Source organism: Pollicipes pollicipes, unplaced genomic scaffold (assembly GCF_011947565.3).
Source record: "Pollicipes pollicipes isolate AB1234 unplaced genomic scaffold, Ppol_2.1 Scaffold_3087;HRSCAF=3621_pilon_pilon_pilon, whole genome shotgun sequence".
Lineage (NCBI taxonomy): Eukaryota > Metazoa > Arthropoda > Thecostraca > Pollicipedomorpha > Pollicipedidae > Pollicipes > Pollicipes pollicipes.
Window position 1 is genome coordinate 32070506 of NW_023596225.1, and position 12800 is coordinate 32083305.

Genomic DNA, 12800 nt, shown 5'->3' on the forward strand with positions numbered 1-12800 from the left:
GTGAAAAATATTGGAAATATCAGAAAGGTTCAGGGGATGGTAGGCATCTTCAATCTGGCGCTCGTGCCGGATACGCGCGAACCATCAGTGGGTCGTTGTCATGGTCGGCGCGATGTAGGCATCTGCGCAGATCGAGCCTTTCAAATATGGCGCAGATATCTGATCAGATTTGTTGCATTTTACCCAACTTGTGGTATAACCTGAAGCCGAAGCGCGCCAGCATCAATAGACATCAGTTCGAAAACAAGAAGGGACTGCGGCCAATTGCCCAGTCACGGGCTTTGCATTGGCGAGTTGATGGCATGACAAAGCATTTGTAATGCCGCGGCGTTTGCAATTCATGCCTATAGTGGCGACGGAGTTGCGATCTGCATGCCCGTTTTCTTCCAAGGAGTAACCGACTGAATCGCGGACCGCTTTCATGGCGCTGGAAGACGATTTTCCTCTATGGGTCCCATGCAAAGATGTTGTTAAAAGGCATTTATACACCTGCACAGTTGAAAATAACGAGTTTATTAGTTAAACTGGTTTGCAAATCGGTAACAGGGCCGGGTCCAACAGAGGTCTTTGTGTGTTTGGGATGGAAGAAGGCGTAACCTCCCCCTCCCATGGGCTTCTGTTTGAATCCATGGGGAGGCTCCCAAAGCTTGAACAGCACCTACCAAGGATCCTGTTTGCAACATGTTCAGCGTCTCACTGATGATAAAGTTTCAACAGCAAGCTTTTCTAGCGCGCTTGCTTTCGCGACCGATATGCGAGAAGGGATGAATAAGGTGATATTCAATTTGGAGTAACGGGGCCAGCAGACTGTATGACCCTAGTGCCGCGATAGCGCCTTGTAAAATGTAAATGACCTCCATTTCGGTGAATCCCGGATTCACACCCAAAAAAGTGACCATCCAAATGTTTTGCTAACCCAGCAACATCACCAAGAGGTGAGGTGTGGGGGTGCAAAGCAATATATTCCAGATAGGGAATAGGTGGGAATGGGCGTTTGTCGCGCGCCCATGGACATTTAGGCATATTTGGTGGCAAGGGTTCACAAGACGGATGGCGCGAATGCGACATTTGCGTTGCTTTTTGTGCAGTCGGTTCCAGTGCTCGTCCCCACATCCTTGCCCGTGCCAGCGGCGAGTACTGCTGAGGGGGCGGAGCCGGTATCGGACAGTGCGTTCAATATAGGAACACAGTTTATGATGCTTTCATTCGTCAGATCAGGTCAGTTCGATTAACTGGTAATGTATTATCACTCCCAGCAGGTGGGATAATTGTCAAATGTCTCAATTTCCACAAATTAGGACTGAATACTGCAAATTTTCCGTCAAGGGCGTATTGTTAACCACGCGGTTCGAGGAACACCATGCCTCTGCTGCAGCCTTGTATCTGTGTGCCTTTGTATATGAAACAAGTGTTAATTTGAAACTGGGAAACCCAAGCAGCTGAACAATCTTGTCCAATAAGTGACCATGAGTAGATGGATAACAGTCCCAGGCTTAGAGGCATACACTATAGCATAAAACACTATGTAATATCAATAGACATACTGCACCATTCCACAAAAGCTGGGTGTGACAAGCAGTGTGTAGCAAATGTGTAAACTTTATCTTGAATATGGCACTCGGGAGTAGACTGCAAATCATGCATGTTATGCTAAACATGTCTGGCATAATAGTGCCATGGAGAGATGGCATATAATAATACCTTACTGCAACTCCCAACCATTCATGTACTTTGAACCATAGTCCTAGTTCTGATTCTACCCATATTCCTAGAATGGTCTGGTGAATTTTGTTTTTGTTTTTGCCTTTGCATGTGTGGAAAATGCTGAATTGCAGCCTGTTCCATGTTGTATGCTTGCAGCTTCCAATTTTGTTTGTGATTCTCTGAGAGAAGCCAAGGATAGCTATGGGTAAAGAACTCCTAGCACTGCAAAACATCATTGCAAGATATCCCCAGGGACAGTGCAGGAGCCACTGCTGGTATTCATATATTGAAATGGCTGTGAAGTGGTCAACACCAACCACACTCTTATGCTTATGCTCTGAACATGTAGTTGATGCTCTCCTTTCCTCTCACACCATGAAAATTAACAAGAGGCAACATTGCGGCTTCAGTCAGATTTAGACAATATTAAACAATTTGATAGGACATTGTTGCACAAGTTTTCATCATTACCTTCAACTTTTGGAAAAACCTTGTGCAACCAACATGTTTAAGAAGAATGGCAAGTCAACCACTTAAGCTAATAGTTAATGACCTGCCAGTGGCTGTTCACCACCAAAAGCCTTAACAACTTACTATTTAGATGTAATTCCACAATCAGACCTGCATGTTCATGGTGATGATAACAAACTTAGAAGTAGAATCAACAGGCCAATTTTTCTTTTAGATGCTATTTTGTTATGGAAGAGTATCTGTCACATAGTATGTTGAATCTGATCCATAAGGAAGACCAGATTCAGACTGCACTAATGTTAAACATCTGAGCCATTGCAGGCTGCTCCAATTTTGTCCATGAGTCATGTTTAAGCATGGCTATCACATGAACATGATGGAAACAGGTGCAGGGACCTATGTGACATGTCATGCCTGAGGAACCTGCATGACAGGGAGCATTACCACATGAAGCAACTTATGCATCCTGTCGTCTTGCATAGGGGATCAGTGTCATTAATGGTAACACCATGCTAAGGGACTGTCACCAATCTGAAGCTGCATGTGTTGCAGCATGATATCTGCCCAGAGGCAATTTGTGGGACCCAAGAAAGTATGTGAAAACCTATTTTGCACTAAAAATGAAATCTGACCCCAGAGATTATAAGCAGATGCAGTGTTGTGGGCCCACTTTGACATGGGAACATCTCTCAGTTGCATGCTGGATCTCACCCAGGGATGAGTCTCAATCCAACTTCAGGGACTGCCATCAGGTGTGCCCCAGTAGATCCTGTGCAGGCAGAGGCTGTAATGGCCTAGCTGGAGCTCCAAAGAACACATCCTGGGGCCCTTGGACTCAGGGCATTCTGCTAAATCTAGCTCCAGTGCTCTCCAGGGACTGTGGCATCATTTGAGCTGGACTGCTACAGAGCACATACATCCTGCCCCAAGTATTGACGCATACAAGTCCTGCCCCCAGTATCGACGCACCTTCTTCCGGCCTGTTCCCGGAACAGCAGACCCATTCCAGTGCATTCATTCTCCCAGCCAGCGCCTGTGAGACCTGAGCTTGACACTGGGTCACTGCCAACACGCCCCGGTCTGAGCACGTGCCGGGCCGCTGGTGACAGGCGCGCGTGCCGTCCGCGCCGGTCAGCTGGTACCGCCGGCCCGGCGCCAGAGCGCGCTGGCCGCCGCGCGCGCCCTGCTGGACGCCCAGCTGGAGGACATACGCGGGGCGGGCACCTGGAAGACGGAGCGCGTCATCACGTCCAAGCAGGACGCGGCGATCCACGTGCGCGGCCGCGACGGCAGCGTGCTCAACTTCTGCGCCAATAATTACCTGGGTCTCTCCGTAAGGCATGCATGTGTGGCCGGCAGTGCACCGGGGAGAGATGCGTCTCGGCGCTGGGCACGGGTGGCCCGCTTGCACCGCATGCGGGGCGTTTGTCCGGCACGTCCTCCACCTCGCCCACCTCCCACCCCCGCACCCCACCGGGCACCGAGTGCGCATGCGTGAGTGCTGAGAGGGATGCGGGGCAGAGTGGCGGGCTGCGAGCTGACTGCACGCTGTGAACGCGGACGGCCGCTCACCGGCCGTTGGCGGGGGTTAATGATGCGCACGCCGCCGCCGCTAGAGGCCGGGGTCGGAGCTGCCACGCGTCGTGATGTGACGGGGCTCTCTGGTGTGTCGTGGCCGAGTTTGGCGGCCGGTGTGCGCCGCGCGTGCTGCTGTCCGGTATGGGCTGAGCTTCGGCAAATGGCGCTGATCCACTGCGCAGAAGAACAGTCTTGGTGGGGGCATACACATCGCTCTTTGCTGAGCTTTGTTAGAAAGACGTGCGGACAACGACGGCCTGAACTTAAGCCGCGGGACATTGTCGTCGAGAGCAGGTCGGACCGGGCGGCTGCCGCCCACGCGCGCGCCACTGCCGTGCTCTGTGAGCACACTGACCTTGCGGTGCGGACGCCAGCAGCCAGCGCGGAGGCGGCGCAGTTCTCGAGCGGTGCCGGCGGGTGGCGCACGCCGCTTCACTCGACTCCGCCGCCGTCCGAGTGGCTTGCACCCTCCGCATCATGGCCGGGGACTGCCGAATGGTGGCACGCAGCTGAAACGTCTTCTGCGGCATGGCACGGAGCGCGCTGTCGTTTGCGCGAATGTTACCGGGCTGAATGGTCGTAGCGCAGAACGGTGTGCGTTGTTCCCAGCTTCGTATGGCTTGTTGTGTCGTTTCTTAGTTGGTCCCGGCGTGCGGCACGTTTGTGGTGTTAGAGACCCTGAGTTATGTGCTGATCAAGCGCTGTCTTCGAAAAGTAGTGTGAATCTTCCTCGACCGGCAACCACCCTCCTGATTTTGTCTGTTGGCGTCAACTTTGGTTTTTCGCATGATGCAAAATGAAATACAAATCCAGAGTGTGCTTGGGCATGAACACTGTTTTTTTACATTTGGTGTTCATCGATGTGTCGATAATGTTATGGTCGCACTCCACAACACAATGACACCACATGTCATGCTCGGGCATAATTATTTGTTCGCTAGACCGTGCTTTTCCGTGTCCCTGACTGAGACGTCCGGATGGGCTGTCGGTTTTAATGCCAGTATGATGCTATCACACCGTGAACGACTCCCCACCGGACACAATCTACAGCTGTAAACTTGCCACCGACACAGCCATTCTCTGTGGACCTGACGGCCGGCGGTGGGTGGAGTCATCAGCCGTGGGCAGGACCGGTCTGCGGGTACAGCGGCCGGCCCTAGCGCCAGCGACGGCCGTGGGCGCGGCTGGCGGCCGCCAGCCAGCGGTGCCGGCCGGCGGACACGGCCTGTCTGCTGGTACAGCGGCCGGCCCTAGCACCAGCGACGGCCGTGGGCGCGGCCGGTCTGCGGGTGCAGCGGCCGGCCCTAGCACCAGCGGCGGCCGTGGGCACGGCTGGTGGCCGCCAGCCAGCAGTGCCAGCCGGCGGGTGCGGCCGGTCTGCAGTCACAGCGGCCGGCCCTAGCACCAGCGGCGGCCGTGGGCACGGCTGGCAGCCGCCAGCCAGCGGTGCCGGCCGGCGGACACGGCCTGTCTGCTGGTACAGCGGCCGGCCCTAGCACCAGCGGCGGCCGTGGGCACGGCTGGTGGCCGCCAGCCAGCAGTGCCAGCCGGCGGGTGCGGCCGGTCTGCAGTCACAGCGGCCGGCCCTAGCACCAGCGGCGGCCGTGGGCACGGCTGGCAGCCGCTAGCCAGCAATGCCGGCCGGCGAGTCTGGTCCCGCCAGCGGCGATTCGCCTCATTTGACGTGCCGTCGCCGGCCGCCAAGTCGTGTGATGTGATCTTGAAACGGGCCGCGGGGCCCCCAGCGACCAGCCGCGGACGGCCACTGGAACCGAGGCTGTCAAAACACGACGGCACGTCTTCCGGCGTGACTGCATGGCTTGTTTATTCTTGACAAGTTCCTCGCAGCCGGACTCAAGTGTCCTTCATAATCGCAGCCGGAGCGAAACGGGCTTGATGAAGCTTGGAGTGATGGCTCCGATCTCCGCGGGATTTGACCTGATTTTCTTCTGAATGGACGTAAGGTCCATATTGTGCACGTGAAAATGGACGTAGCTTTTCCGCCGAAAGTGCATTAAGGGAGCACACAGTTTGTACGACTCGGAATCCATTACCCAATTCATCGTTGTCGGCAGATCAATTGCTATGCTGACCTCTCTGAGCGGCCCTGGGCGCTCGCGCGGTCTGACGTCAGCGGATCCATTCCAGAGCCATCCAGAGGTGGTGCAGGCCGGGAAGGACGCTCTAGAAAAGTATGGCGCCGGCCTCAGCTCCGTCCGCTTCATCTGCGGCACCCAGGACATCCACAAGGTCAGCACCGGCTCTCATTGGCTCTCCGGGGCTCCGACCCGTGACGTCACGGCGGGCCATGTCCGGCCAAACTCACCACCGGCTCAATTAAAGGCCTGAAATGGAGCTGTTTGTACCGGTGTCTAGTTGTTTTCGCGACCATGACCAAGTATTTTGTTGAGCGGTGGAAATGACCGCGAGCCCACAAGTCACTATTTGTCCTGTGATTCGCTCGTGTCACGAACGTGTTGCGTGAAGCACCCTTTTCGATCTTTTTCGGTGTTCGGTACAAATATGTGGGCATCAAAACACTGAGTTTTTTGTCTTTTGCTGTAGTAAATTTGGTAGTCTCAGGTAAGTGCTCTTGCAGAAAATCGCGCTGTTTTGTGCATCAAGTGTTCCGCCGGCCCACGTCGCGTTGCGCCGCAGGAGCTGGAGGAGAAGATCTCCACGTTCCACGGTCGCGAGGACACCATCCTGTATGCCAGCTGCTTCGACGCCAACGCTGGTCTGTTCGAGGTGCTGCTGACGCCTGAGGATGCCGTGCTTTCGGACGAGCTCAACCACGCCTCCATCATCGACGGCATCCGGCTCTGCAAGGCGCAGAAGTACCGCTACAAGCACAAGGACATGAAGGGTAGGCCACCAGGGCACGAGCTGTGCAAAACTGAGCGTCGGCCGGCTTCGGGACATTTGTCGTGGGACAGGCGTGTATGTGTGCCCATGTCTGATGTGAAATGTGTGTTTAGATTATTTAGAGTACAGTTGACGAGTGCCGTTATCGGTTGGCTGTAACTTCCGTAGTGCTAGGCCCCAAAGTGCGTAGGAGAACTCGTAGAATATGGCTAATTTTGTCACAAAACTAAACTCAGGTATTTGCCTCCTCATTAGGCATCACCACAGCCATCGCTCGGGTTGTAGTCCGGAGAATGTCAGTCTTCTCCCGAAATCGGATCTGTGATAGGTGCCTTGGCTTGTGTGATTTGTGTTTGTGGGCTTGTCCTTCGCCAGATCCTGTGTGTACTTATAACTTCGGCTGTTCGAAGCTTCTGCTGTAGCTTTGGTTTGTTTCCTCCAGCTGCGCCCCTCTTCGCCCGAGTGCCTCCCCTCACCGGACCCGGGGTAATGTCTGTAGCTACGTTCCTCCTCGCCCGAGTGCCCCCCCCCCCCCCCTCAGCGGACCCGGGGTAATGTCTGTAGCTACGTTCCTTCTCGCCCGAGTGTCTCTCCTCACCGGACCCGGAATGTTGTCCCTAGCTGTGTCCCTCCTCGCACGCGTGCCTCTCCCCACCGGACCCGGAGTGTTGCCTCTAGCTGTGCCCGTTCTCGTCCTAGCATCTCCTCACCAGACCCGGAGTGTTGTCTCTAGTTCTACCCCTCCCCGTCAGACCTGGAGGCGAAACTGCAGGAGGCGCAGTCGGCACGCATGCGACTGATCGTCACCGACGGCGTGTTCAGCATGGACGGCAACGTCTGCCCCCTGCCCGAGATCGTGGCGCTGGCACAGCAGTACGGCGCGCTCGTCTTCCTCGACGAGTGCCACACCACCGGCTTCTTCGGCGCCACGGGCCGGTGAGGGAGACGGCGCCGCCCTCGGCCAGCGGCGGGCCGGGTCAGACGGGCCTGGTACCCTCAGCTTTCCGGGTGGACGAGCGGGCGCGAGATTGGGGCGAGGAAGCGCGATTTTTTAGCGTGAGCGTCGGAATGATCTTGTGAAATCGAGGATTGAATTGCCTGTTGTCCATTTACTGGGCAATACAGTCCATATAGGTGGACCGATAAACATTAAGGAGGTTTAAATCGAACGGTGCAATGTTCCTGGCGCAGGCGCCTCAGATGGAGACAGGTGTTAAGCACCCTCTTCTCACCAACCAGGGCGACTGTCGCGTGGTGTCGCCTGCGGCGGAGTGTGCATGGCGGTGTCAGACCAAGCATCGTGTGCCGTACGGACGCGCTGCCGCCCGGTCCGACCCGCCGTCCCGCGCGCCCCGCCAGGGGTACGGAGGAGCACTTCGGCATGCAGGGCTCGGTGGACATCATCAACACGACCCTGGGCAAGGCGCTGGGCGGCGCGGCGGGCGGCTACACCACCGGGCCGCGCCAGCTGATCGACCTGCTGCGCCAGCGCTCGCGGCCCTACCTCTTCTCCAACTCGCTGCCGCCGCCGGTGGTGGCCTGCGCCAGCAAGGTCCGGGTCTCGCAAGGGGCGCGGATGGTTGTCAAGCGTGCGCCAGTTGTGTGGGACAGTGTGGAAGCCCGGCCGTGGATAGCCTTCTGGCTAAGCCATGCCTGTGACGCCAAGCCGTCGTAGGCCAAACGCTTTGTCGCCGCAGCCAATGCTGACGCTCGAAACCTCCTGCCGTCTGACTTGATTGCGAGCAGACGCCTCAGTTTTAGTCAGGTGGACGCGTGCGCATGTAGAGATAGCCCATTGATGCCGCGTTTTCCTGGCGGTGGTGCAGTGTCGTGGCAAATAGAGCGCAGGTTATTCTACGTCCTTTTCGTCATCGATTAGTCTGGGTAATGTGGTGTAAAGATAGTGTACCAGAAATTGCCTGCATATGAAACAAACGGATTAATTATATCGCTTACACCCGACATTCGGGAGGTCATGCAAGAAAGGTGTTCCGTTTGGTTTCATTGTGCATCATTCGTGTGTACTGTGATCTTCAGTACATGCACGACGTCCACTACATATGACCCGCGACCTGGGTCTCACGCGAATTGTAACCGCTGTTTCTTACGCTGACTCGCCATCCACTTCCTTGACACTGTCTCGCCCGTTAAGCCCGCGCTGCTCTTTGCAGGTGTTCGACATGCTGATGACATCATCGGAGCTGACGGCGCGCGTGGCTCGCAACACGCACCGCTTCCGCCAGCAGATGGCGGCGGCTGGCTTCCAACTGGCGGGCGACGATCACCCGATCGCGCCCGTCATGCTTGGAGACGCCCGGCTGGCCTCCGATATGGCCGACGCTATGCTCGGTAGGTCCAGGGGGTGAGGGGACTGGTGACCGCGCGAGGTTGCGGGTCTCGGGGGGGGGGGGCTTCCGGTCACGGGTAGGTGAGTCTGGCCTCCGACATGGCCGACGCTCTGGGGGGGGGGGGGGGCTGGTGACCATGCGAGGTTGCGGGTCTTGGGGGGGGGGGGGTGCTGCCGGTCACGGGTAGGTGAGTCTGGTCTCCGACGTGGCCGACGCTATGCTCGGTAGGTCCGGGGGGGGGGGGACTGGTGACCGCGCGACATGCCGACGCTATGCTCGGTAGGTCCGGGGGGGGACTGGTGACCGCGCGACATGCCGACGCTATGCTCGGTAGGTCCGGGGGGGACTGGTGACCGCGCGACATGCCGACGCTATGCTCGGTAGGTCCGGGGGGGGGGGACTGGTGACCGCGCGACATGCCGACGCTATGCTCGGTAGGTCCGGGGGGGACTGGTGACCGCGCGACATGCCGACGCTATGCTCGGTAGGTCCGGGGGGGACTGGTGACCGCGCGACATGCCGACGCTATGCTCGGTAGGTCCGGGGGGGGGGGACTGGTGACCGCGCGAGGTCGCGGGTTCCGGAGGTGCTGTCGAGCAGGGGTAGGTGTGAATCTGGCCGAATTCGGAGTCGAGGCAAGACCCTTCATGCAATCCCCATTTCTGAGCCTCAGGCTTGGCTTGAGCCACAACTAGCGCCTAGATCAGACTCTGATGACGTTCACTTTGATTTAACTATGAGGTGAGATTCATGTCTGTGGTAAAATCATGCTTTGAAAAAGGCATGCTGGACTTACAGACGACCTGTGTTAAAATGGGTTTGGTTCAGTCACGTTTGATTACATTAATTCAGTTTGAGATGGGACCTGGGATTTGGTACCAGTCGCTTCAGGCCGGCCTTGCACCTTAGCCTTGGGGTTCGGAATCCAGCTCTTGAACAGAGTGGGCTCGAACTCGGTAGCAGGCTGAAAACACCAGGACTCATGCCGTGACTTGGGATTTGATCACGTTTTGTGACTTAGACCCATACCTGCTGCCGATGGTGCAGAGCATTTCGACGCCCAATGGAATTTCAAGATATTTTACTTGCTGCTGAATGTATCATCAGCAATAGAACTGTCGTACTGCTTGTTAACCTCGATTATGCCTTCACCCGGATGCCTTCAGTGTGTCTCGGCCCACTCCGGAGTCCCTTGCCATGTCAGCGCCCGGTACTGATGTCCTTCCGTAACCCTGACGCGTCTGGCTCTGTCGCTGGAGAGGGGGGGAGGGGGACTGCACCACCGCCCCGGCGTCTATAACTGATGGGGTTGCTCTCCTCGGATACGCGGGGCCAGTGCTGATCTCTGGCCTTGTAGCGTGGCGGGCAGGTGATTCCCAGAGCCGTATGTTTGTGTCCGGTAGTTAAGCACGGGGATGTTTGGTGTTTCCGAGGCGCACGCTCGTGCGGCGGGGACGCGGCGTGTCAGTCGCGTGGCAGTGCGGCGTGCTCACCCCTCTCGCCGTCCGCAGAGTGCGGCATCTACGTGATCGGCTTCAGCTACCCGGTGGTGCCCAAGGGCAAGGCGCGCATCCGTGTGCAGCTGTCGGCCTGCCACTCGGACGAGGAGGTGGACCGCGCCGTGGCCGCCTTCGTCGAGGTCGGACGCCAGTTCGGGGTCATCGCGTGAGCCGCGCGTCGCGGCGACGGTGGTCCCCTCCGCTCCCCGTCTTGAAGGAGGGGCGGCCTGGGATCTGGCCGAGCTGCTAGGTCTGAGTGGACTGAAACCGACTGCCAGGGCGGTCGCCGGTGCTGCCGCCGACGGCCGGCGGTCGAGTTGCGTTCGGCAGTGTGGAGAGCGACCGCCAGGCGGACGGTGGATGTGGCGTCGTGTTGGGTTCTGTGACTTCGCATTTGATGGGCATTTGGTGACCGGGTGTCACACCTAGTGAGTAACTGCACATTGGTGGAACTCGATGCGACTATTCCCGTTTTTATATGTGTTGCGTTGTCATTGTTCGGCGTGGTGGGGCATCCTCTAGATGATATACTGATAATAGTTCTTCGGAAGTTCGTCGTGTGCAATATAATGTAGTGTCAGATATCCTTCCGGGCCTCATCGACATGTCCGGTGCTTTCAAGCCATGGTAGCAGCGTGCTGCGGGTTGGCATAGCTTCCGTGACACGAGGTGTATTGAGGGCTTTGGAGTGTGACGTGCGGTACCATGATATTCACGCGTATTTTATCACAGCTCAGGTTGCTAGTTGGACAAGAAGTACCTGCATGTAATGTATTAGAATTGCCAACGCGTGATGCATCGAAGTCCCGTGGTGTCAGAATAGCACACTTCTGAGAAGTGGGCCGCTTGTGTACATACCCAAGGAAAGCACACACCGCAGGCGCACGTAGACTTTCGCGCACTCACCATATCATGCTTATGCATGAGCGCACGTGCGCGAAATAAAGAATAAGCCCGCATCTCTCTCTCTGGAGTAGCATGTTGAGCAGTCCGCCGATCCAATCCCGGCGGTGTGGAGAGGTGGAAGGCCTAACTGGAAAACTCGAAGGTTAGACATGGTCATACGGCGCTGCTCGGTTGAAAAATTATTAAAATAATTTTGTTAAACGGTTTCAATTAGTCGCTTGGTTGCAGTGAGGGCCCGGCGGCAAGACCGACGGGCAATCGAAATAAGCAAAGCGTTATAAGGGGAAGGGGTCTTCGAAGTTGCTCGATGCCCACGAAACTTAAAGGTAAGCGAAACGGCAAGATGAGCAATATATATATATATATATATATATATATATATATATATCTCCCTCTCTTCAAGTATTGACGACAAAAACCCCCTGTGCCCCCCCCCCCCCCCCCCCCACAACCGTTTCATGATGATTCCTCCACGTCTGTCTGATCAGGCCCAGCCATGTAAATGACTTGCAGCATTGGCTGGCATGAGGTCTATGCCAGCCTTCCAGCTGCCCACGCATGTATTCAACTGAAGGCCAGGTCTCGCCCTCAAACTCGGTTCAAGCTCTGCGGCGAGCAGCATTCAAGCAGCTTATGAATGAGCACGACTTGTCTTAGATTCACTTTCGCAAACCATGTCGACTCCGACTCACGGTAGATATACCCAAAGGACCACACAAAAAAAGTTTTCAACATTTGGATTCTGGCTTGGGAAGACTTGGCTGATTCCGAAACCTATTCTTACTGAATGGGTTCCTGCTGTCGATAGAGTAGGAGTAAATGGAAAATAGGAGTCGACCTACGCATGAATCCGGTCACCTTGCTGCCAGCTAAACCGTCCACGAATCACGCTTGTTTATCTTTAAATTTTTGGCTGTATCCTATCCTCAACAGCTCTGTATCAATGCCGTTTGTGATCGCCTCTTGTATGTACCCTAGCGATCGGCAGCTCTCTTAGATCCTGTTACTGTCCGAGCTCCCTCGATCATTTCACGGTCCCTTTTAATCTCGGCATCCTCTGCAGACCCCTGACGGTCTCGGGTGGTGCAGGCCGTTTGAGGATCTCTGGCCCTCAAGGAACGCAGAACGTTCTGAGTGAAACCTCTTTTGTCTCGGGGATACGTGGACAGTCGCTTGGCTGTGGCGAGACCTCAGCGACACAGCTAACGGCGAGTTGAAACGACTGATGCGTTACATGGGAAAGGTGGAAGAAACCTGCCCGATGCACCCGAAATGAAAGTGCTGCTAAGTGGACAGGAGCTGCCCACATCTACAGACGCCGCTCACACGAAACCGCCGACCATTTCCGCGTACCGGCAAACAACCGGCCTTAGCAGATAAGCGATCGACAGTACTCTCGTATCTGCTCCCGTACCCGGGCCTTAACAGG

The 12800-nt window shown here is 56.1% G+C and overlaps 1 protein-coding gene across 1 annotated transcript; it reads left to right on the forward strand.

The window, feature by feature from the left end:
• Positions 1-866: 866 nt before the first annotated feature.
• LOC119089578 (2-amino-3-ketobutyrate coenzyme A ligase, mitochondrial) lies at positions 867-11417 on the forward strand. The gene is made up of 8 exons (XM_037212327.1): positions 867-1218; positions 3285-3508; positions 5902-6003; positions 6412-6619; positions 7371-7554; positions 7978-8170; positions 8790-8967; positions 10478-11417. The coding sequence occupies exons 1-8, from the start codon at positions 1194-1196 to the stop codon at positions 10633-10635; spliced, it is 1272 nt and encodes a 423-aa protein (XP_037068222.1). The 5' UTR covers positions 867-1193; the 3' UTR covers positions 10636-11417.
• The last annotated feature ends 1383 nt before the right edge of the window (positions 11418-12800 follow it).